The sequence below is a fragment of the Siniperca chuatsi genome, linkage group LG23 (assembly GCF_020085105.1).
Source record: "Siniperca chuatsi isolate FFG_IHB_CAS linkage group LG23, ASM2008510v1, whole genome shotgun sequence".
NCBI classification, from domain to species: Eukaryota; Metazoa; Chordata; class Actinopteri; order Centrarchiformes; family Sinipercidae; genus Siniperca; species Siniperca chuatsi.
In genome coordinates this window covers 3,653,660-3,680,580 of record NC_058064.1, presented here as the reverse complement: position 1 = coordinate 3,680,580, position 26,921 = coordinate 3,653,660, and the positions used below count along the sequence as shown (strand labels likewise).

Below are 26,921 nucleotides of genomic sequence, written 5' to 3'. Positions count from 1 at the left end.
GATTTTCATCATTTTTAGTGGCCTAAAGAGGTAAAACTATCGAGTATCCAGCTGAATTTTTTCCCTTATTTTGAACCCCAGTAATTATCTTGTGAGCCCTTAGATCAGTGATTCCCAATCCCCCGAAAGGGTACTGTTACCAGTGGGTATGTGGAAAAACTGTGAAGCTCAGCTAATTTAAAACAACCAGTTTCTGTCACTCCAAACGGCAGTAGTACAATTGCAAACTTGGCCAAAACTACTAAAAAATACCATTGAACAATACCATAAAGTCATCCCATCTATCAAAGGGGACTGATGAAGGGGTACATTGGCCCACCTTGTGGGGTTCCAACCCCCAGCTTGGGAACCTCTGACATCTATGATTGTAAAACTGAAACATGATAAACATGATATGATCATAACGTCATGATACATTTACTCTGAAAGTGATACTGAATTATCGCTGAGCCCTTGGTGTGTATGTCCAGATGTGTGTGCTTCTGTTTCAGCATCTTCCACATTTTGTGTCTTTTTGTGTCTAAGTGAAAGTTGTGTAAGAACCTTTCAAGGTGCGTACGTGTGAGGAGATGTGACTGTCCAGGTCTTTATGTGTGTGTGTTAACATGTCGGTGCATGTGTGTGTGTCGAGGTGTGTGTGTTTAGCTGACCTTGGTCCCCCTGCTCTCTTGGGGGGTGGGGTGGTGATGTTTCTCACTCTGCTTGTCAACAAGATTAGTTCCCCTGTGGGACCGTTACACATCCTGCAAACACGCTGCCAATGAGAAGAAGTGTGCGACAGCTCGGCCCTTCCACGAACCCACTGAAGTGTGTGTGAGCATGAGGGTTGTTTTGTGGCGTGTGTGTGCTGCGATTGAGGGGTTAAGGGAGTCAGAGAGGATGTGTGTTTTAGAGCAGAAACAGAAGGGAAAAACAGCAGGGGGATCAACGCAGCCAGCCTGAACTGTAGCCTGTGTGTGTATGCATGTGTGATATGTGTGTATGCATGTGTGTACGTGTGCCTGGTTTCTGAGAGAGCCCATGCTGAGCTCTGAGCTGTGCTTACTCCTAGACCTGGCTCATCGGCATCCATCTCCTCCACTCCCTTGCCTCTATTTTATTCCCACTCTTACCTACCTCGCTCGTCCTCTCCTTCTCTTTCCCACTCTTTTTGTAGCACATTTCTATCTGGCTGCCTGTTGGACTCCAGCTGTGAACAAAGCAAACAGAGGGGATAGCAGGCCGTTAATGTATTCCAGGTCGCTCATTGCTGTCAGTGTTTACTCTTCATCTGTGGAGGCGGAGCTTATTTTCCTGAAATATCCACCATATATAGTTAGATTTTTATTGTTAGGCCATTGCAACAGCTCAGGACAGTTACAGTCCCTTACTGATTGATAGAGTGGCACACAATCATATGTGTGTGTATATATGCTGCACTAATCAATTTTTTATACCAACATAGGTCATGTGATATGAAAGGCGTTGCTCGTAGTGAAGAAACCCCAGAGAATTATCACCTGACTCTGCAGTTCTTCTCAGCTCTAAGGTGCTTTTTAGCGCCTTTAAGCTCACTGTTTTGGTTTTAAGGCCCACAACATCGCGGTTTTGGTTCAGTCTCATCAACCTCGTTTCCAGGCAGCTGTTTTCAGCAAAAAGCTGTGATAATATACAGACTGTACGCTATCGGTCAAGCACCAAGTGTCAGACAGACACATTTAATAATTAGCAGGTGAACATAGTGTAGCATCTAGCAGCTAAAGAACTGAACAGATATTTCCCTCGGGAATTGTTGGAGACCAAAACAGATCTAAAAGGAGAGTGAGTAGACTTACATTTGTCAAGTGGCCAGAAACACACCTCCAAATATATGCTAATGTTGCACTGTGTCTGCTGGATCTCTAAATAGACAACTGTTTGCTAACACATTCACCATACATAAAGAAATAATAAAATAAAATGCATGACAAAGAACTCAGACTGGGAAACTACTGTTGAAAGCAAAGTTCACTACACTTAGCGATGCATCCTTGTATTTAAAATAACTTAGTTCCAGTCCTAGTTAAACTAAAAACTGACACTAAGCAGCCTCTTTAAGTCTAAGTAAGTTTGTTTCCACAGCTGAACTTTTGACTATTTGTAAGATTCAGACAATTTTAGAACTATAAGGAAAAACTGCTCTCTCAATACGAAGCCTGTCCTCTCACTGCACTGTCAGTCCAAAAACCATGGTTCCAAAGTATAGGCAGGGGTTAGAGAGAAATCTGAGTACTGACTTGTTGTATGTATACATGGATTTTACAGTAACTTAGTAAGAGTACTACCAAGGGCTCCAGTCTTTTTTCTAAGCTAGGCTAACCACATCCTGACAGCCATGAGATTTATAGAGTATTGATCTTTTCATCTCACTGTCGGAAAGAAAGACAAATAGTGTATTTGCCAAAATGTAGAACAATTCCTTTAATAGAGGGGAGATCCGAAGAGCTGTGAATGTAAACTGAATATGATGAATGAATAAATAAATTACCATCATAAGGTTTTATGGTCAATATCGTGCAGCTGTAGTTTGAATGAACGAGCCTGCTGTCTAATGTGAGTGAGGTGAGGGAATAACAGCTCTCAGCAGCTGCTTCAAAGACACTTTTTTGCAATCTGGCTGAGCACACACACACACACACACACACATACACACACGCTCAGTGTAGATCAGCCCTCAGTCACGGCCCTGTGCTGCAGGGAGACTGGAGTGATGGAAGCAATAGTTAAGCCATTAAGGCAAACAATTGGCTCAAATTGAGAGGGAGAGAGAGAAAAGAAGAGGAAGAAGAGAGAGGGAGATGGAGAGGCCATGGCAGGAGTGGATCCACTCAACGACTTAATCCGAGCCCCAGGACACTCTCCTGCTGAGCTTCACACACTCACACAAACATCTACACACACATACGCTAAAGCTCTGTCTGCTTGCAATAGCACCTTGTCAGTCTTGGCCACAGGGGCGATGGAAGAGTCGCTCATTCCTTTGTAGTGAGGAGAGTCACCTACTTCCAACCACCTCGGGAAAAGCATGCAATCTACACAAGACAGTTCTGTAAGCGTTCGTACGCCTTATGGCTGCAAGTGTGAAGCTATTCATTGTCTTAGCAGGCGGAGTGAATGGTGGAGGGAGCACGGGGTGGACAGTGTCCTAGACAAGGGAGGCGCTCCTCTGACACCGGCTATTGTATCGTCTCACCCGTGGACTCGTTCAGTCCCCACAGGCCTCACATAAACAGCTAACAATAAGGGATTGTCTCCAGCTATTCTTTCTCTTTCTGCTCTATTGCTTTCACACACACATCAGCTCTGTGTGTGTGTGTGTCAGAGGGCGAAGGGATGATGTGCTGCAGTCTGAACTCAGCGACCGCCGAGGCTCGTCCGATACAGTTGTCCTGCAGGAGTGGAACTCGTCGTTTATGTGCCTAAACATCAGCCAGTGATAGGGGCAGTAACTCCTCGCCACCGCCGCTGCCCTTCCCTCCCTTCCTCCCTTCTTCCCCCATCAGCTGCCACCGTTGGGGCTCCCTCAGCGCCGAGGCCCCCACGATTTATCGGACAGCTTAGCGAGGAGCGGTTGTTGCCCCGAGGACTGTTAGCACTGGTTTGGCTCGTTGACTCCTTCTCCGGTTCTGGCGTTTTATTTGACATGTCCTTTAAGTCCTTTAAAGAATTGGGCGTTTCTGCTGAGCGCCTTGGCTCTTTCTGCAAAAGATGGATGGCTCGCGTACAAAGGTCTGGATGTTTTTTCCCTCCCTCCCAGTCTCTCTCCATATCTCTCATTTCCCCTCCCTCCTTCCTTCCCTCCCTCTTTCCCTTTCTCTCTTGCTGAGCTTTATAGGGTAGTATTACTGTTGTCAGCTAACCAAGCTCGGGATTTGGCTTTGTTTTGTTTTTGCCTCTTAAGATAATGCTCTTTCTCTCCCCTGCCGAGAATAACAAAAGGGAAAGTAGAGCAATGAAACACCACAGCCTTTGACTTTGGTTTCATTAAATTTGTTTTCAGCCATCTTAAATAGACCACAGGCCTTGATGGCAGTGATGTGTGTGTGTGTGTGTGTGTGTTTGCGCATGATTGTCCTCAAAACACAGTCACACTTTGCCTCGTATGTGCTTGGGTGCCGTTCTCATCTCCATATGGCCTCGCTGTTGAAAACCTTTACTTGCCTTTATTCGTCCGAAAAAAAGAGACGCCTTAGCTCGAGTTAGCATTCCAAACACGAGGACAGACGAGTGTGTTTTGTGAAGATAAGTGTTGTAGCTCTGTGGTGAAAAGGGTGAATGCAATGCACCTCTATTTCATATGCATTCCAGATGTGGAAATATAACGAGACCGATTGGCATGTAAGCATCTGTGCCCTATTAGAGGGCCTGGAGGTTTACTGTACTGGTTCTGCAGCCTAATCCCTCACACACACAACCTTACATTAACACGCTGCGTGCTCATTCATGCATACAAACATGCACAAACATTCACACATGCAGCGCGGTGGACAGCAGGCCGGCATACATTCATAAAGTGTCTCTGCTCTTCGTCACAGCTCATACAACAGCAGATCTCATGTCAACAAGTACAGTGAAAAAAGCCAAAGACACACTGCAATAGCATATAGATGTACTTTGTATGTGGCTTTTGTTGTTAAAATCTGTGTTCAGCTCAGTTCTACAGTGTGGATTTACTGGTATCCTCACTCATCTTTACTATCAGACATCCACATTTAGGGACAGCGTGATATGTGTCAGTTTTCTGATGTGTTGGGTCAGCATATATAAAATTTGCCATCTTCAGGGATATCAATCTGTAAAACCTGTACTGGAATCTGTCTCACTCTGCCGTAAAGAGCTGCTGAGGCACCTGAGAGAATTTTATTAGTGTGGCTCTCACTGCGTTTCAGTGTCCCTTTGATTGTCTAAAGGCTGTTTTTAGAGGCCGCTGTGTTGGAAATTAAATTCTGGGGAGTTTTTTACTTTCTTTGACCTATATACATTTTAAATTAGATATAGGGGTCTTATCTGAAGGGAATGTATGTGTTTCTCGCTGTCTTGTGAATATTTCTTTCTATTATTTTTGGCAGAGGTGATGGCCATTACCATGTATCTCCAACTTTGGTGATTTTGAATTTTTTCAGAAAAACTGAAGAAATAAGTGTTCCTGGAAATTTCAGAAATACTTTCAACAACTTTAAAAGCCACTAAAAATGCATTGTCACAAAGCTGAATACCAAAGCTGTTTTTCTTAGCTTCTGAAAAGTTTACATTGTGGATGTTTTCACAGCACAGCAATGCTATATTTCATGTTACTTTGTATGTCCTTTGTTTGATTTTACCTTGTGCAAATAAATAAAACTCTACAAAAAACCTTTGTAGAGGCAATTCAGAGCACATAGCACCAGATAATGAATACTGGCACCACGAGTCTAAAGCTGCTAGTGTCTTTGGTATCAATATGGTGTGTTTCTAAGCTCTTAATGTTCTGTCTTTTGCTTCTTTAACAGTAACGGCACGGCTGGGAAGATGAACGGGGCGCTGGAACATTCGGACCAGCCAGACCCGGATGCCATCAAGATGTTTGTGGGCCAGATCCCGCGCTCCTGGTCAGAGAAGGAGCTGAAGGAGCTGTTTGAGCCGTATGGAGCTGTCTACCAGATCAACATACTCCGAGACCGCAGCCAGAACCCTCCACAGAGCAAAGGTACAGCAACACAGGACACTCACATTTTTCCCCTTTTACTCAGTTGCATCTCAGAGGGAAATATGGTACGGTTTACTGATCTGATGCCTGTCCTCTCTCTTCTTTACTTTTCTTTTCTTCTTTTCTCCTTTCTTTTCCTTCCTACTTTTGGCCCTCCTTTTCTTTCTCTTCCTCCTTTCCTCTATTTCTTTCCTTTACTTCTTTCTTTCCTTCCCAATTTTCTTTCTTTTTTCCTTTCTCCATTCCCTCTTTCTTTCAGTCTTTCTTCTTTCCTTCTTCTTTGCTTCCATTTCTTTTCTTTCTCTTCTTATTATTATTTATAATTATTTTCTTACTCCATCTCCCTTTCCTTCCTTTTTTCCTCATTCACTCATTCTCTTTTCCTTCTTTTCATCCTTTTTCCTTTCTCTTTTCCAGTTTGCTTTCTTTCTTCTTTGCTTCCTTCTTCCCTTATCTTCTTCATCCTTTATTCTCTTCTTTCTTCCTTTCTTTCATCTGAAAGTATGAAAATCTTCACCACATGTACACTTTAATTTGTAATGGGATATTTCTCTACTTTCTTGTTGCTACCTTAATTTAAGTAAAGGATTTGAAAGGACACAGATACACAAATATACCAAGATAAACATATACAACCATACCGATATGCAGACATAATACATTCCATGAACCCAGATACACATACAGAAACACATTGAAACACATACTGTATGTACACTTCTACACACACACATACACACAGCAGTCAGTGGCTGAGTGGGCTGTCCCACCTAGTTAATGGCAGAGCAAATGATATATGTGCAAAATTACACAAGCAAACAAACATTTCGCGCACCACTGGAAGACAAAGACTCGCCCAGCCAGACTTATACAGTCAATTGTGCGAAACCGCATGATTTGCAGCTATTTTCTCCCATTCCCTTTCTTTTTCCTTTGATGAATTCGTCAAGTGTGAGAGCAAACAATAGAGACAGCAGCAACGAACGAGCAGACAATAGCGCTGCCATATTAACAGGCATCAACCGGAGTGGGGGCTGATGACACTCCTGATGAGACATGGAGAGTGGGAGGAAAGTAAAGAGAGAGAAAGAGAGGACGTCAGGAAGGGAGACGTGGCGCTTCCATCCAACTGTAAAGCAAATTTCAAGAGAAGTTTCGAAGTGTCACATGAAACACATTATGAATCAGTGGGTATGAAGCGTATAAAGCAAGTAAACACCAGAAAAATGGAATTGAATTGAAGATTAATCAGTTTTGGGCAAGCTGATCTTCATCATACACGTCTTGAAACACCTGGTGATGCTTTAATGTAGAAGCGGATGGTCATAAATCCACATAGTGAAACGTATGTTCTACAGAATATATTTAGATACTGCTAATTTGCTTGGTCAGATACATTTTGGAGGAAATGTATTTGCTGCTTGTATTACATTTGCTGGAAATGTTGTTTCCAATTCAGGAAGTGTGGCAGTCTTATACTGCACATTTGTAAATGGTAAACTACACATTCACCCCATTCACACACATTCAAACACCGATGGCAGAACTGCTCATCAAAGTAACTGATCATTCACACACATTCACACACCGAAGGCACAGCCCTCGGGAGCAACTTGGGGACCGCCGACCTTCCGATTGGTGGACGACCCGCTCTACCACTAAGCCTCAGTCGCTGCCATCTGTGGCTTGAGTGCAATCCTTACTTTGTGATAAGAAAGGAGGTCTAGAGGAAGGGTTGGCCATGCAAAGCTGAGCTTGACAACGGTTCATGTTGCACATGTTGTTTGGTTTAGTAAAAAAAGTTTTAAAAAAAACTTTAGTTAAGATTAGGGCCACCATCTTTCGCTAACTTTAAACATCTGCAAGGAACAACACCACGCCGCCGCTGCTGGCCGATGCATGCACATGGCTAATGATTGACAGATTTATGCATTGATTGAAATACTTTGACGGAGAAAATGTTATTGTTACGTTCGTTATGAACATTTTGCATTGGCGGAAAACAGTGCGTTCCATGCAAACAAGGCTGGATTTCTAACCAGGGAAAGCAGGCAACTGGCCAAGGGCCATAGATCCCCACGGGCCCCTAAAGTTTCTGCAACTGGTTTTGTTAATTTCATTAACCACCTATGCTAATGTTCTAGCATAGGAATACTGGTTGGTCTCTGGGTCTTGTGGGCATATAATGGAGCTGCCATATATAGTCTGCTGTGTGGGAACTTGGGAGTACATTTCGCACAGGGTGGGTGGTCAATAGGGGCCCAATGGCAAATATTTGTCGCAGGGCCCCCTAATAGGTTAATCCAGCCGTGCATGCAAATATGTTCCGATACGTTCAGTATTACAGTATGTTGATAAAGTTGTGATCGGATTAAATTAAGTTTCCTACCAAACATATTTGCTAAAGCAGATTAGCTGTATATAAACGTAGTCTTTAGGAGACACATTGACAATGGGTGACTTAGGGTAGAAACATGTATTATTTATATTATATTATATTTCTTTTCACTTTCCTGCTCTTTTGCTATTACTTTGAGCCAACCTTTCTGAAAAATGGATTTGAAGAATTTGCTTTTCATTATTTTTTTTGTATGATTTCCTGTACAAAAATCATCTAAGCTTACATTCCTCAAATGAGTGTAAAAGCTTTTTTGGAGACAGTTGAAGAGGCAGATGAGTTGACATAAATTGTAAATTATGACATGCTATTGAGATCATGTTTTGAAATTGAATTCAATTTTCAGTGGCTAAAAGATGTGGTGTTCTTCACCTTTCTCCACCTACACACTCCATCTCAGTCTGCTTCTGTTTTTAGTTTTTCTGTCTCAGTTTTTCTTCTCTCTGGATTCCTCTCATTCTGACTGAGTCATATCAGCTTATGAAAGCCAGAAGACGGCATTCTGCCGAGACCCAAATCAACTCGTTTTTGCACACCAACACACTTGTCATGCGCTTTGTGTTTGTATGTTCTTAGCCTTGAGATGACTCCTTCTCTCCACGCCAGTCTCTTCTCCCTCCTCTTTTTCTCTCTGCTGCTTCCTCTCAGCAGAGAGAGAAAAAAAAAAGGGCCAGAGTTCCTCCTCCTGTCCTTCAGCTCCCTCATATCTCCTGCTCCATCTTCACTACCCTTGAAATGAGTTGTTTTTGTGGTTGATGAATCAAGTGTATCACTCACTACCACTTCTACAGGGGGTAAAAAACACAGCCACCTACCATGCCTTTTATTTTTTCTTCTCTGAATGACAATCTCTCTCTCTATATGCCTACTTTTTTGCAGTTCCTCTTTCTGTGCTGCGAGGTGGAGTGTTTTAAGAGGGAATGTAGCATTTGATTGGGCTCTTACCGGCTTGTTATTCGCAGGCTTTGAGCACTGTTGTTGTTTTCTCATAGTTAAGCAAGCCGCCTGGCCTCATCTGCACCCGATCAACTTGGAGGAGCTGCAATGGCCCCCTTGCCGGCTTCACTGTTGTGCTGGAGCCGACGGTAATTTCACTGGTGTCAGGGACACTGTGGCCCCTCTCTTCCCTCTGTGTGTTTATTTTAAATTAGCGACGGTGTTGTTTGAAAAGGATCTCTGCCATTTGGGGCAAATGAGCCCACTCTGATGCCCCAGTGGCGACCCAAAGGCACTTTTTCCTTTTTTCGTAATATAGCAGTTTGGATTTAAATGAGTTTTTTAGTCCCACTGAGAGGCAGAGTTCCACCACTGCAGCTACAAGCCTTTACGACTCCAACAACTTCTCTGTTTCCTTCTTTCGGTTTTGTTTGGATTCTCATTAGCTGACACTTCAGCAGCTGCTAGTCCAAAACGGAACATCAACAACAAAAAGACAAAAACAGCACAACATGGTAAATATTAATTGACAGCGAAAATTTGGCAAGTACAAGATAACTTCAAAATGAAATGTTCAACTCATAAGGGCCTGAAACACGAGACTGAGCCTTGTTAAATTCAGATTAGTTAGTCGGTATAGATTTTCTTTACATGATTTAAATAAGAAAGAACTACTCCTCTGGTTTTGTTCTCTAAATAGCAGCACATCTGAAGAAAATTATACTTCATCAAGCAAGAGCTTAGGTGTAAATGCTGACCGTTAACCCCTTAAGATATAGTTTCTCAGGTCGAAACTTGGAAGTGGAAAGCTTTTGATTTCATGTCGGGTCTAGTCTTTAGAGAGTCAAGTTTTAAATAAAATGCCCCTTAACACTGTTCAATTTCAGGTTGTCCCAGGTGAAAAGTAACAATTGCCAGAGAAAAGTGGTGAAATCTTTGGTCGGCATAAAAAACACAATGTAAGACTATGAGACACGTCTACTAACATCCCACCATATGACTGCTGCTATGTTTAAGAACCAAACTATAGTGGGAAAAGCACAGGTGTAACATTAACAATGACTCTGTTCTATTCAAGTGTCCCAGCCATGACAGTGTGACAGTGACTTAACATGAACAATACCAGGGCCCTGAAACTGAAGCAGCTAAATAGAGTTCAGCCATCATTATTTTTATTATTTACGTCGGTGCTTTTCCTACTTTGACATGTCAAAATGTCTGCTGTGAAAAAGGCCAATCGGAATACAACATGAAATGATGCAGAATACACTGGTGAGCTTGTGTAATGCTACTGCTAAAAACATACTTACCACAAACCTAAAAAATTTGCATTTCATGTTGCCCTCTTTTCCGTGGCTGACCGGCTTCACACTCTCCTCCTCCTCCTCGTTTTTGTGATGCATAAAAGCTTGTTTTTTGTTTTACCATGAAAGCTGGACACACGTGTCTGCTTGCACCTATTTTTTTTATTTACATTGTAGCGCGACATTAGTGTGTTTTTTAGCACTATTCACATCTTTACATCAGCTCAATTCATCAGGCTCTGCTGATTGACCCAAAGCTGTAACTTCATTCTGAAGGCATCTAAAACTATTCTATTTTCTTTATTTCACCAGCATGTCCGATTTGTTGTAAAATTTGTTTTAACGTGGTAGTCAGATTTGGGCAGACACTGGAGTGGGACAGCTATGAATAAATTAATGATTAATTACAGGATGTGGAAGATAAAAGTCAAGACTTAATTCTCGCTCTGAGCTATGGCTGGAATACAGTTTTGCACATCAAACCAGAAAGTAGATATCTGTGGATTGGTGTAATCCCCCTATTTTATTATTGTCATCATCTGGTGTCACATGACGGTTTTAAGTCCTGTTTGAGAGGCTTCTTCAGCCTGACAAGAACAAAATTCCTCGAGCAAACAGTCATTTTTTAAAAATATTTTTGGCATTAAAGAATATCATCATTCCAAATATTTCAGCTTCAAAAATCCATGTTGCAAATACATTAAATGATCTCTTTAAGCCTGTTTTGGTGCGTTAGAAGCCAAAATTGAATCAAAAGAAAATAATTTGAGAGTCAGCTTGGTTTCCTTTAATAAGTTTCCAGATTTGTTGTTTTTGGCCCTAAAGCATTAAATTGTGTCGCTTTTGTGCGTCATGCAGAATCCATTGTGCAGTTTGACCCAGGTGTGTGCATTTAGGTGTGTGTGTGTTTATTCTGACTAGGACGGTCTGGGGAATATTGTGGCACTACTGTTGGTTTAATGTGTTTGGAGTTAATAACCAGATGAGTGGATGAGCAGGGGAGGAGGGGAGCCAGTGAGAAATGGAGCAATTTGGCATTTTGTGCTGAAAGAGAGATAGAGATGGAGGAAGAGATAAAGAGAGAATGAGACAAAGAGAGCCAGAGGGGTAAACAAAAAATGGTCCTTTTGCTAAAACACAACCTTAAGCGCCATGACGGGTTTGTTGCAGTGTGTGTGTGTGTGTGTGTCTGTGTTTTGGCAGGGGACGCGCTATGTCATTTATCTTAATGATACAGCCTGCCCACATGAGCTGCTGAGACACACACACACACACACGCACAGAATAAGTTTAATGTCTTCATTAACAGGCTATATCCTACATAAGAGTCCCGGTGCACAACATGGCTTGGAAATCATTCAAAATATAAAAATAACATAAATCAAAAAAGAAATGATGTGTGTATAATATGGTCTGAATGGAAAAGAGTCATGAACAATGTGGTGAAGAATATACAGAGGATTTTTAAAAGGCCAAGACATGAGATTACTATCTGATAAAGTGATGTTGTCTGTCCAACCTGCAAATAACACAAAGGAAAAACGATTTTTTTATCAGCAATTCAAAAGAGTGTAATTTTCAAATCACAAGAGCAGCAATTTTTATTATAACTTACATATTTAACTGAGTCTAAAGCTGTAGCAAATGACGACTGTTGTCTCCGACTATAATGACAACTGTGGCTGGCAAATTTACTCAGCTGTAGTTGATTAACATAAATTTTGTTCATTCTGTTGACTGTTGTCTAGTTAATATGCTCTCTGAAGGTGTCTTTACTATTTACACTTGTCAATGAATATTCACAACTCTGTATAATTTTGATTTGGTGGGGTGTGTCATTTTCTACGTGAACAATTTAGGTGATCAACTCATGTCAGTTTCAGACAGGTAGCTAGCAGGTAGCTCAGCTGTTGTTGAGTGTCAATGACAGACAGCTGGTGAACAGAGCTCACCGAGTTATCTCTCAGTTGTAAAGGAATAGCTTGACATGTTGGGAAATCTGCTTATTTGCTTTTCAGGGGAGAGTTAGATGAGATCGATACCACTCTCTTGTCTGTACGCTAAATATGTAGCTACAGCTAGCAGCCGGTTAGCTTAGCTTAGCACAAAGACTGGAAACAGGGGAACAGCGAGCATGGCTCTGTCAAATGGTAACAAAATCCACCTACCAGCACCTCTAAAGCAAGATTCCTCTTAAGAAGAACGATAGCATCGGCCAGTTCAGCAAGTGCCCTAAAATGACATGTTTACGTTCAACTGACAGAGCCCTCAAGCGGCTGTAGGAATTATGACCAATGGAGGAAGTCAGGGGGTGTTATTATGGAGCGTATGGTGGAGGACGGGGTGGATGGATGGGTCAACAAAACATCAGACTTCAACAAGAGAGACTTATGTTCATTTTCCATTTCCAACCATCAGTCAACGTTGGGTGTTTTTTTAACAATGACCACAATCGTCCCCTAATCTTAACCACTTGTTTATTACTGTAACCATGAGCCCTTAGCGAAGTAGTCATTTTAACCCAAACCGAGATGTTTCCCTAAACCTAATCAAGTTGTGTTTCAACAGTGATTTGAACGGTCTTGGAAGGCACAAACAATGTCATCCTGCCTAAATGGGCACCAGTTTAGAAAACACTTCTACAGTATGTTTCGTTCTAGAGGGCATGGACAAATGACAGAATTAGTCATTTAGTTTGGAGGACTTGTTGTCCAAAGTTCACTAATTAACACACAGTGTACATGAGAGCAGTATGAACCTTCTTATCTTCTAACTCTCCACCAGAAAGCAAATAAGCGTATTTCCCAAACTGTCTTAACTATTCCTTTAAGCACAGCATATCATCATGTTAACCTCTGAATCTTGTCCTCCAGAGTTCAGAGTTGTAAAGCAGCTCGTCCCGTCTCTCTGTGAAGTTATCGTTAGCTCCAGCACCAACAGTGCAGAGTTGTTGGCATTAGGGGTCATCAATACAAAAACATTTCCAGACAAGACATTATTACCATAACTAGCCAACTATGAAGCCGTTATCAATAAATATAATGTCACTTTTGAATGTCATGATTATATTTAAATATTACTGAGTAATGTTGAGTATACATCTAATGTAATATGTTAATAAAAATGAGCTTTAATTGGTCATTTTTTCTATAGAAACCAGCCAAGTTTACTTTGAAGTTGACTTTGCTCTGACTGGTTTGAACCCTGGGAGGTCTGAAACAACAAGGTTTATTTTATCTGATTCTTTTCATATAGAAACGAGATGAATTTGTGATTATTTTTAGCAAATGTATCTTGTTTAAAACCATGTAGACCACGAATAGAGGCCTGTAGTGGTTTAATTTTTATAGAAAATAATTGCAATTTAAATTGATATTGCAATATTGGTTAGAAGAATCACAGATATTTTCACTGAGTCTATGACATATTCTTAGAAATAAATAACCCTTTTTCTGCTCTGTCGCTGATTACTGCAGCACAAAAGTGATTCAACCTACAGCCAAAACATCATGGCTGAAAAGACAAAGACAAAAGGGCCACCTGTAGAAAAATCAGACCTTCAAATCTGAGAAAAGAGACAACACGCTGCCACCCACATGGCTTGATTGACAGCTGATCTCTGGAGAAGAGTGGGAGCCACAACACAGCACACAAGTGTTTAGCACCAAAGATAGACACAAAGGATGTTGCAACAGTTTACTCCTTCACATAAACCACCTTGAAAACAGAAAGTACAATCAATACTGCCCCATGAGAGGTGATTTTTTTTCTTGATAAGTGTTTGACCTGGACACCTGAAATAGATTTTACATCATCCATTGTTTTTTAAATCTCCTCTAACCTGAAATGTCATCTTGATGGGGGGGAAAAAACAACAACACAAAAATCCAATGAGGATTTGGGAAATAATTTCAAGCCTGAAGATAAACACATGCAGGCAGATTACAGCATCTGATTTTCGATCACTGCTCAGATGAAAATCTCTCTGCCTGGGTTACTCTGATGCCGCATCCAGGGACCCACACCCATCCAGTGGCAGACATCCGTTTATAAACTGCAAGCCAACTGTGTCCTCTCACTCATCTGTGGCAACGCTGAGCGAATGCTTTGCTGTCCAAGACAATTATCTGCTCTAATGGATTCAGTTGAGACGGGGCCGACCTGAGACGGAGAACTGATTTGTTTCATTCTTTCCTAAAGCAGAGCAGCCAATTATATCGCCTTAACTAGACGTTAGCTTTTTTAGCCGGCTACCCAGGCCCAATTAGAGAGCATCTACAGGTGGATTTTAATGGGAGATTGTGTGTGTGGATTCTCAGCTCGTCTCTGTGTGTCATTTTTTTTTCTCTTATGTTTATACTTTTGCATGCCTCAGCGACAGAGAGAGTTGCTTGGTTATGAGAGTTGCAGAGCTGAAATTTTTTTCCCTCACCGAGCACTTCGGGGTCGGCCAGAAAGTGGCTTTGATTTCCGGAAAGTGCTCCTGTTGTCTTCACAGCGAGGGAGGGAGTAAGGAAGGATTAGGAGGGTGTGACATTGGTGCTTTTCTTCCAAAGTAACCAGTGGACTGTATAGATTTCTGAAGTGCTGCGAGTTGGACTAATTCCTACGTTGACAGGATTAGAACATCAGCCAAATGCCCGTCAGAAATGCGGCATTGTTTGAAGCCATCCACTCATCCTCTCCCTATTTTTCCATCTGACAATCTGTTCTTTAATGCGCTGTCAAATTCAGAATGTGTTCTCTGTCATTTTTCTCCCATCCCTGCTGTCACTCAGCGGCTCTTTGACACACATAAATTATACACATTAGGGGGCATTTTTACAGCTGCACAGAAAGCAAAGAGGGAACAGTGAGGGGGAGGAAGATGCAAGAAATAGAGAGAGGTGGAGTGAGTATCCCATGCTATCCAGAGGCCTGTGCAAGCAGTAATTGCAGCAGAGTATAGTTAATGTGGGTCAGCGGTTGAGTGGAACCCCAGGGGTCAAAAGGAGTGTGTGGGGGGGAGACCCGGAGTGCTGGACGGAGAAAGAGGGAGTCACTGTGAGAGCTGCAGCCAGCCTCGGGTGGAAGTTCTTAGGGTGAAGCTCTCTGATACACCCCCCCCACCCGTCTCTTTTTTCCCCTTTTAATAAACCATAGTCCCATTCTACTGGACTGCAGGGCATTACTCCTTTCCCTCTCCTCCACCTCCACCTGCCTTTTTTTCCCCACCTTCCCCAGTCTGTGCTGATTCAACCCCAAACGTTTGCATATTGAATAGAGCAGCAACCTGGAGGTTTGGACCCACAAGATGAATCTTTATTTATGTTATGTTTATTTTTTTCAAACTCTGTTCTAATCTTTTCTTAGTTTCTTACTGTATAATTTTCCCTCCACAGATCTCAAAATAACTCTTTGGTTAACTGGTCACAAATTGTGGACATACAGTATGCCACCTGTGATGAAGGGCAGCAAATACAGTATATACAGTATATATTGCTTAATTTTAAGGGGTCTCAAGCCAAAAATGTTGAGAAAGTTTGAAATAGTACGCACTTGCACTTCACTTTACATGAAAGTCACCACCATCAGTACCATTCAGCACGTGCCAACTTGCATTCAAATGGGAAAAACTTGGAGAACAAAGGTAATATGGTGAAGAGCTGTTGCGGAATCAACTGCACAAACAGATCCAGAAAGAATTTAGGGCAAATCTGCCCACAAACAACCAGAATACCCTCATGATTTTGATCTTTCTAACAAATCGTTTGAAATGGGACTCAGGAAAATCAGTTTCTGACCATATTACAATGCCCACAGACTGCTGATGGTCCAGTATTTCGTATAGGTAATTTTCAGTTTCCACAGCCTTTAATTTTTCAAGATACTGGTTTATTTTCCTGCTAGTGTTGCAGCCCTACCCACTCATTGCAACCATAGTGGGGTTTTTGGCCAGTTAGTGATAGTGTAGCACACACACTGTAGAAAATGCAAGCTAGGAGCTGAGATGACTCCTACAGTCATGCATAGCTTCAACCTGCATCATTTCAAGAAAACAGACTTAGTCAAAATAGTTTCCAAAGCCATCAATACAAGTCTTCACTGCACCGGGATATCTTCTTGTCACAATCTGCTGCTCATTTGGTTTGATGCTGAGCTTATACCTGTGGGCTTTAGATGTCAAAGCTGATATTTAAGTTGTACAGTTACTGTAAAACTTCAACAACAAAACAACGAAGAATAAAAATTAAAAATAAAAAGCACAAGAATCAAAATATTATTTTGTCTGCCAAGAAGAGAATGTTTCTGAAACAGACTAACATGGGGCATTCTGCACTGAAACCCAGGCTAATGAAAGTCTATTAAGTGGATTAGTTGCCGCTTAAGCTAAGATGACCCATCCACCTATTCTGTAGCAGGGGAGACTTGGATGTTCCATTTTAAATGGAAAATTACAAAAATAAATTTGATTAATTAATGAAATGTACAAAGAAAGTAAAACTGCAGTGCAGGTTGCCACCTCTGAGGTGCCTTGTACACCGGACTGGTCTGATTACCTTGGCCTGACCGGCCCCTGATTTAAAAATAAAAAGGCAATATCAACTCGAAATACCAATCCATGAGGCTGAACGCACTCCTCAACACGACAGTTCAGCCCCCCTCAGCTCCTCTACAGCCCTGCTGTCTTGAAAAGAGAAGCCGGGGTCGACCTGTTGTTGGAGGGGGTAGATGGGTTGACAGAGGTGGGAAGCCGTGGGTCTTCACTCAGTCAAAGGCCCCCTTCAGCAGCCATGAAGCATTTATGAACAGGCATCTCTCTCCTCTGCTCTCTATTCCACTCACAGCAGCTCTTCCTCTCCCCTCTTCTTCTCTTCTTTTTTTTTTTGTCTTGCAAACACTCTGCCCTTCTTTCCCACGTCCTCTCCGTCTGTCTCTTTCTTACACTCTTTCTGGTACACACACATACATCAGCTTCTAATAGATTTTCTTCCCTTCACTCCGAGTTTGTGTGTGTGCATCTCTCGTGTGTGTTTTTTTTTTGAGTGTCCCTCTTCAACAGCACAAGCAGAGTGTATGTCCCCGTTCTGAGCCCTCTCTGCCTTCAGGTAAATGTTTGTGCTGCGAGAAAAGAGACACATGCACACAAATTGATGGAAAGAGCTTATTAATGCTAGTCTGCACCACTTTATTTTTTAACTTGTTCAAGGTTGTCGTACAGGTATGTTTCTCTGTAAATTAAAGGCACACATGCTGGCATACACTTAAAATAATATGCACACTCTTATTGGCTTTCTGCAGCTTTGTGTGTGTGAGCCACGAGTGTGCTGACTCTTAAACAGGTGGAACTGGAACACTGCAGGGAATGTGTCTGTATGTGTAAATGTGTGTGTGTATGTGTGTGTGTGTGTGTGTGTGTGAGGTCCACTCCTCTGCTCTTTGATCCTCGTCTTGACAGCCCACCACCTGGGACGATCTGTCACACACTGCTTGGCTCCCAGGTCTGGCTACACCAAGGGAATCACAACACACAGCGGCTAACGCAGCGCTAACAGCCAACCCTCCCCTGCACATTATACACTGTCAGAATCGCTAACGCTAACACCAAAAGCTAACCCTCCCATATACAGATGTGCAAAAAAATGCCACTCAAATCATAATTCACAGTGCGCAGTTAGCAGCTAACCCTCAAACAGTGCTATTGGAATTGCTAATCGCACACCAGGGGTCAAAGCTTGAACACAGGTACAATTAGAATTATAATGGAATTATAAAGTACAATACTGAGGCAATGATAAATATCCCCCCTTGTATACACATAGCATTCACTTTATATGATTTATATAATCAGAATATGGTGTAAAAAATACTATTTTACTTTTTACTGAGTTTATAAATATAACTGATGTGAACAAATGTTTAACTGTATCAGAAAGTATTAATAACAACCATTTTGTCCAGTGTGGCTCTGTGTAGAAAAATACATTTCAGTCACTTGGGAGTGATGAAAAACTTGTTTGTTTGCATTTGTGCATTTAAAACCCCTACACACACCCATGGTACACCTGCACAGGTGCCTGATTAGCCCTCTTCTCAGGACTGTGTGGTTATGTACAGACTGTGCTTGATTGATCGTCCTCACTCCTCTCAGGTTTGTTCAACAACTTAGACTTCAACTGGTTTTTCTTAGCTGTGCTCCATTCAGCCGTCCTAGCATGCCGCTTGTTATGTAGGGAAACCCGCTTAAATGGAGAGCAGGCAGCATATGAGGTGGAAGGTAAGAAGCTTTATCTCTATCGGCTGATAATTCGACAGCAGTAGGTAGTAGAGATACCATGGTAAACTTTTTCACAACTTTTGAGCCTTGGCAGAGACAGTTCAGTACCTTTTCCATTTCAGTTAAGCCACAAAAAGCCACGTGAAATATATGTTTATTAGTTTCTGTTGTTCACGACGTTGTTGGTACATGTGGTATTTTGTTAAATATGCCGCACAAGCCATCGATTCAAGATGGCATAAGCAGCACGTGTGGGTCGGGTTTTGGAGTTTGGAGTTGGAGTTAGTTCATGGAGACCTCACTTAACCTCACATAACTCCCAGCATAGCTCAGTTCAGTGTCAAGGTAAGCAGAAGTCTCATTAGCCAGAAGTGAAAACACCTGTGTGGGTGTATGACTCTTTTTTTTTTGTTTTTAGTTCTGGAGTACTTTAAGTATTTCTACCTTGGGTTTTTATACATTTACTTTTTATAATTGTATTTTACAATGTACATTATAGAGGGAGACCTTGTCCTTGCTACTCTTGGTTTCTCCAATTCACATTGGAAAATATTTTCATTTTGAACACTCAGAAGGAGACTATTCCTCACCATGAGTACTTAATACACTGTACTGCTTATATGTGTTTAGTTTTACTTAAATTTTTCCATATTAGTGTTACTACTTTAACTTATAGTATATCAGTACTTCTTCCTCAAACTTATCCTTAGTGAGTCCAGTTTTTATCATGATAATGGAGAGCAAAGATGAAGCAGAACTGCCAGAGATTTACAGAATGTGGAAGCCACCACTGTACCACTGAGTTTTGTGTGTAAAAGCCATATCAGTTTGGTGACCTACATGGAATAAATTGTATAAATTTTTACCCGGCGATAGTCTGCCAGTCGTGACTAATTTCCCCTCTTATCTCCATGCTTTTAACTAGTAGAAGCTGGTGTGAAACTCTTGGTGGTAAATTAATACTGATAGTAGAAGTGGGGGGCTTAGGGTTTAGTGAAGTGACACCCCGAGCTGCCTTTCACACTGGGGGTCATAGAAGAAAACGCTAAGCTGGAAGTTATCCCCACTAATACACAGGCACTGCAGTATTTGAATCACAACACCAATCACGTTGCTGATGCTAGGCTAAGGGCCAACTATTCAACAGCCGTGGCACCCAGAGGACACCACAGGAATTCAGATCCATTATGCTCCCAGCCCCATGAACGGGACTCTGGGATTCGGATGCAAAATCTGCTCCAGATGCTCACTGTTGGATTTCACTAAGAAGGACTGCAGGGCAAGTGTCATCAGGGCTGATGTCTGCGATATGGGCAGCAAAACCACAACCAGTCCACCTCATTCACACCGAGTTGATCTGTGTCATAAACACAATAGAGAGGACAACAAAGCAGATGTAAACAATGGCGCACTCAGCTCATCTGTGGACAAATAAATACACACCAAAATTAACAGATGAGCGAAGCTGGAGGCAGAAGGGCCAAACATATGAATCTGCAGCAACTGAAAGGAAGATGTTGAAGCTAAAACCCGCACAGACCAGTGGCTCTCCTGTGGATAATGTGTATTAACCTTGTTAACTAAGTCAACCAGGACTGATTGTGTTAGTTAAATGCTAAGCAGAGACGAAGCCTGTGATTGCCTTTTCGTGGTTGCTCTTTATTTGCCTGATTTTTCTTCAACCTGTAAGTCAATAAACTTATACTACTGCATCAAAGTAAGCTGTTTACACGATGGCCACAAAAACTACTGGTTTCTGATTAACTGGCAGGTACCCATTAAAATCATATTACAGGTCACCTCAAACCACCACCACTCTAAACCAGTGTGTAAGATTTATTTAACTGCAAACAAGTACTTAGAAGCAGTAGTTGCTACAGTTGCTACTTGCTAATAGTAGTAAACCCACTGGGGAAATGGACCTAGCCATGGGTTAAAATGGGTTATCATAGATATATCGGTATCAGTGTATAGGTGGGCCAATAAGTAACAGGAAAGTGCAATACAGAAATGCTGAAGATATGTTTAAGGTAATGTAGTAGGTAATATAGTCAAGTTTATTTCAACTGGAGGATGTCCCACTTAGTACATACAGTACCTTAGGCACATTATTTCATTCTAATTTAAGAGATCTTTATCAAAAATGTTTGTTTATTATTATGTGTTAGAGTTAGGGTCAGGTTGTTAAAATACAAATTATTATTACACATTTTTTTAACGGAAATATCGCTATTGTTATTGGCCTAAAAAGTCCAGTATTGTTAAGGCTCTATTGCTTACATTTTGCTCACTTTGTGTTCACATTGCTGCAAAATGACAACTTGAGGGAGCGAACAAGCAGCTTTACAGTCTAAGATAGATGCTGTGCTTAAGGACAGGCCATCACTTAAAACACAGGTTTTCATTGTTCCTGATGACGCATCATGAATCTCAGGGCTTCCTATTTGTTCTTCCAGTTGACTAACTCACCAGTGCTTCCTCCATATTTTAAGAATGGCTCAAAGAGTCTTTATCCATCCTTCCTCTTCAGTCTTGTTTTTAAATTTCCCTGTGGCTGTTGGATGATAATGTTAAAAGTGTCATGAGGACATAAATACAGACAAGAGTCCATACTGTGACTTTTCCAGTGTTTGACTGAAATGAAATAAATAACAGCTGCTCTTTATAAGAGGAAAATGGAAGAGTCACATCTCTGTGTCTGGCGTAAATGTCCTCCTGCTGGTTTTTGCCTGACTGTGCTTTTTTTGCGTGCTGACTGAGAATGGTCCACAACTGCAGTGTTTCAGCCCCATTCTGCAGGGATTATACACAAATTAATGAAGAGGCAAAATCCCTCTCTCCCTGTTTCCCTTTCTGATTTCTTTGCTGTGTTTGTGTATGCACATGCATTTGAGTGCAGATACAGTGCTATGTGTGTACTATGTGGCAACTTAGTGAGGTTAAACATGCTCTAAAGTTGGATAAAAGTGTGTTTTTTAGTAGCCTGATAATCAGACTGAAATGCCATTTTGTTTTCTCATCATTCAGTCTGACTTTGTGTTCTCGTCACTCAGTTTCTGTTTGGGAAGCAGGTTTATCTTGCTCTAACCAATCAGGGAAACGGCCAACAATGAGCACAACGCCGGACCTATTTAAATTACTAAAACATTGGACATGTGGGCGCAATTCAGAATCTGGAAGTTTCTGGGGTAATCTGGGTATTTTTACATATACAGTATGACAAAGCATTTAAATGACTATTTCAATGTGGAGCAGGTACTTACAGTGCTATACACTGAAATACAGGTTTTAAGCTACACGTCTAGGTGTCTTTTGACCTGCAAATCACTAAATCAGTGGCAGTTACTCAGAAATGAGTCTTTGAATTACTGAGGGACTGAATAACCCTCATGGGGTGTGAACTAGTGAGTGAATGAGTGAAGTAGAGTGAGCAATAAATAAATGAGTGAATACTTTCTTTACTGAATGAGTGAGTAAGCAACTGTTACTCAAGCATTAATGAAGAGGTAACCCCTTTCTCCACACCTCCTCTTTCCCTGTGTCTTTTTGTTTTGTGGGTGTGTGTGTGTGTGTGTGTGCGTGTGTGCATGTGCTTCGCAGTGTGTTCACTTCCTCAAGGCTCAAATCATCAGCGTTGAAACGAATCCAAAAGCATTCTCTTCCTCTCAGCTAGGATGTTTCGTCCTTAACATTCACTCTGCGTCTGCCAGTGTCGACAGGTGATGCCAAGCAGATGAATGGAGAAAATGCTCTTTATTGCTCCTTATGCTCATCCCCCCTCTGTCTCTTTCTCTCTCTCTCTCTCTCCCCAGGCTGCTGTTTTGTCACGTTTTACACAAGGAAAGCTGCCCTTGAAGCCCAGAATGCACTGCATAACATAAAGACCTTAACAGGGGTGAGTGTGTGTCCTCGATTCTCCTCTGCCTACTTTCTCCTCTAATCACACACTTACAGCAGCACCCTGAGGCGGCCCCGCCCCAACCTGTGTGTGTGTCTATGCGTGTGAATGCATATGAATGCACAGGTATGAACTGTTGCCACAGTGCATTTGCAAGCGTGTGAGTGACCAAGTGACTAAAAGTGGGAGCAGGTGAGCTAGTGTGGTTAGGTGTGTTAGTTTGTAAAAGTGTCCATGTTAAAGGTACGCTGTGGAGTTTTGTTTTATGTAGATCTTTTTCACTGAAGACATTATTTAAAATGAGTGATGGCTGAATTCCATTTAGCTGCTTTAGTTTCAGGGTCCTGGTATTGTGCATGCTGGCTCACTGTCACACAGTCATGGCTTACTAGAACACTCAAACTCATTCAAACAAAAGTTTTGCAAAGCTGATATTTTTTAAAAATATATTTTTAAATCTGCATTGTCTACATCTGCAAGCGGCCTTCTTCTTGTCCTCCTTTTCAGCATATTGCCACCTTTTACCACCACCAATTGGTGATATGTGGAAAAATGTGAAACCAATGGGTGTCAAGTAGTCCCTTTGAATTGACAAATCTGGTCAGATCTTAATCAACACATCAGGTAATTTGATGTGCAGACCTAGTTAGCAGATGATAATATGTGTTCAGCCAAAGGAAGAATCTCCTAAAAACATTATTATAGAAGCTAAATTAACCATTGTAGCAAAATGCGTTTATAAATTATCAATGGAATCATATTGTGGTATAATCATACTGTGTTATCCTTATTATAAGTTTTGTTTTGCATATGTGAAAAGTTTTGTCTGAGGTAATATATAAAATTGTATCATAGTTAAATGCACTGAATATCACTTTGATCAATTTATATGTGATTTTCCATATTATATATGCATGGACAGAAAAAATACAATTTTATTGAAAACGCTCTTTTGATCTCAGCCATATCACCCAGCCTCACCCATTTAATATTTTAGGATTTGAACATTCCAAAAAAAAAAATGTAATAGCATGGCGACAGGCCTAGTTGTATGCTCAAAATGTAGCCATTGGCCAGTAAATGCATGAACCAAATCTTTATAGCCAAATGCAAATGAATCATTTTGTAAATCTACTCTGTTGAATGTCCTTTACATCCCACCATACATTTGCATTATTGCTCTGTACAGTCTGCGGAGACGTGGCATGCATGTCCATCCTTGTGCACACAGTGACAGTGTATAGCACAATCATCAAGACATTGCTCTACAGCGCCACTAGAGGTCAAAAACACTTAAAAAAAACACTTGGTTGCATCTTGTTTCTGCATATCTGGACAGCTGCGTTTGAGCTTGACTATAAGGGAGTGTGTTGATTCTGTGACATTGCCTTTCTTTCATGCTGTCTGCTCCATTCTCCACTCATGTTCCCTCCTGTGGCCCAGGAGAGCGATAGAGGAAGTGGGCTGGAGCTTGATCGTACTCCCGCTCTTTTAGCCCTGGGTGGATATTTAGAGGCCCCCAGATCCCTTCTGCTAGGACTATTGGCTGCTTCTCCGCCTCTCTTTTTGGCTGCGCCGGCTAACTGGAAACTCATCAGTTGAGCTCACCTGCACTCGCTTGCTTCTGTCGGTTGGATCAGTGGATAGCCCCCCTGGGCAGGACAGGGTGGATACTGCGAATCCCGCAAGAGCTACCTGGGATTTGTGTTCGGGTTCCCGATTCGGAGTCAAGCTTGTTGTTTTGCACAGAGTCACCATGTTAATTGCTCGTGGAATAAGTATGTTAAATTTGGTCTGTTTTCCTCCGCCGTGAGAGTTAGTCACTTATCCCTTGTTGGAGGTGTGAAACAGCCCTGGGGAGGACACATACTGCAGCAGTTTCAGGATTATAGGAACATGAAATCGCCTTCTTCTACACCATAACACCCACCCTCCCTTTGCTCTGTCTGGTCATCCCTCCTCCTCGCTAGCCTCTCTTTCTTTTCTCTTTCTCCTGCGGCATCTCTAGCTGGTTGTTATGTTTGGGGCTTTTTGAATTTAGATACCAACAGATTTGGATTGTAGTTATTTGAAAGGGCATAAGTTTGGTTTCAGAATAAAGTCAAGTGTTCTTCAACCTTCAACAACAACAAAAAAAAGGTAAAAAGAACTTTATGAACTCTATGTCCTGCATTTATATAAATATATATCATACATATAAATTGTATGTATTGTACTGTATTATTAATGCACTAACATCATCTTAAGATCACATTTATTTTGATTTATAAAGACCTGTAGGACTGTCCCAAATACCATTTTTGGGGCTTCGAAGCTTCAGTAAGAATTACCCGTGAATATTCAAAGCTTCGACTGGGGTATAACTGACAAATATAACTGTCTAGGTTCATACACAAAACAGTTGGTTTTTGCTAGTCACTATTATTAGCTTAATAATTAGCCTATGGAATTTTACACTGAATAAATTTGTCTAGCGGCTAGCGGACTTGCAGACTTTTCTGCTCATAGCTTAACAAATTAGATATTATTTATACTTTTTTGTACTCACCATTGGTTTAAGTCACTGCATCTCCCGACAGAACACCACTATTGAATTTCAGCATTACGTAGCATAACAAGTTGTCAGTAACATTCACTTCACCTTTGCGCGTGTGCATGCCCCCCCCCCCAAAAAAAAAGCAGTCAACCTAGGGGAAACACTTTTTGTTTTCTTGTATATCGATTCTAAGTCTTCTTAGCATTCTATCATCCTTTTTGGACAGTATTATAAATACACATCATCATTTTTCCTGATAAACATGCAGAAGAGTAGTAACATTCACCCGAGTAGTATCTGCAGATCTTCCTGTCAGGCAGGCCCCAACAAGCCCCACCTATCAGAGGGTTAGGGCGGTCTGTTTGTAGTGTGAAAGGCAAGACCCAAGGTTGTTGCTATCATCCTACAATATAATTTAGAAGAATAAACTACAAAATAAGAAACTGCATGTCCTAGCTGTGAGATTAAATGTTTTACTGGGAGTACTGGAGATTTTAGTCTCCAGTAAACTCATTTTTGTTCTTGGCAGTGCAGAAAAGCTTCCGAGAGCAGGGAAAATTAAAACTGTCCATTGAAACCCAGACGACATTGATCAACAGCATAATATATACGTAATTAAACCTGCATCATATTCATCATGTCACAGCTGGACAACACTGACTGGCTGACATCCCATTTTTAATAAAAGTCCAGTATTGACAGATGGATATGGTTTGAACCTAATATACATTCACATGAGGAGGACCAATAAACACAGCACGCGCTCAAACACACACTTGCAAAACACTGAATCAATAGTGGCATAATGACAGATCATTAAGTGGTTTGTGCAGGGTTTGTTTATAATTTTTTAACAGGGTTTTTAAACTGGCTCCATATAAAAAAAAGGGCAGTAAAAGGTGAGGGGAAGGAGTCAGCTAGAGACACACAAAAAAAACGGATGATCAGGATGGTGAATTAATTGTTGAATGAGGCAAGGCAAGACAAAAGGAGAACTGTCAGAGAGAGGGAGAAATTGAACGGGAGGTTAGCAGAGTGATGGGCAGATGGACAGTAAAAAGGTGGAGTAGAGCACTCCAGCACGCTTGAGGGCAAAGCAATAAACGGGCCGCAGTTAAAAACCAATACCTGCTTATTAACTTCCCCACTCTCCTGACTTGTAAAAAGCCAGCGGAACAATGTTTGTATTGGCACTCTTCCCCTCCCTCGCTCTATCTCTGCTTCCAACCCCAAGGCCTTAACAGGGAGAGATGCAATCAGAGTGGAAAGCTGGACGGGGGCCAAATTGGAGAAAAGGGCACCGGTATTGGCAGCACCGACCGGCAGCCATGTTGGTTTAGGGCAGGAACCGTTGAACGGCTGCCATTTTTTAGAAGGGTATTAAGTGGAGGGGTCTGTGGTTAATGCGATGAATTTCTCCCTGTATGGCGCTCAGAGAGGCAAAGGCGGTGACGAGAGCAAAGGATTGAGGTTCAGGCTTTCTAACAGGGTGATACACAGAAAACCAGAAACAAACTGCAGCTCTTGTTGCTCTGCTCTGTATCTCTTTCCATCAGTCTTCAGCTGTCTCTGCTGAAGATTTGTCAGCAATCTGACAGCACATGTGTACCAAATGTATGCATACGATTTAATGCATGCAGAGAGTGTATATTCATGTCATCTCCAGACCTGTCTGTCATGCTTAAGTGATGAAGTAATTTTTCCACAGCATATAGAGGTCAGAACAGGAACTGGATGCAGCATTACTATGGATTCTTGTTTTCAAGTTTTACAGGTTTTTTTATTAAAAAATGCCTGGAGTAGATTGGTCCCGTCATACCCACAAGTTGTTGTGTCTCCTGCTGTAAGAAGACACTGATCACTGTAGTTTCCAGTAAACAAGGTCATC

The 26,921-nt window shown here is 41.6% G+C and overlaps 1 protein-coding gene across 39 annotated transcripts in view; it reads left to right on the top strand.

The window, feature by feature from the left end:
• celf2 (cugbp, Elav-like family member 2) overlaps positions 1-26,921 on the top strand; it is a 490,833-nt gene that overhangs the window by 402,163 nt on the left and 61,749 nt on the right. For all 39 annotated transcript variants that reach the window (XM_044185296.1, XM_044185301.1, XM_044185299.1 and 36 more), the window contains 2 exons: positions 5,508-5,704; positions 22,412-22,494. In XM_044185296.1, coding sequence (XP_044041231.1) covers positions 5,527-5,704; positions 22,412-22,494 — 261 coding nt within the window. In that variant the 5' untranslated portion in view covers positions 5,508-5,526. The remainder of the gene's footprint in view (positions 1-5,507; positions 5,705-22,411; positions 22,495-26,921) is intronic.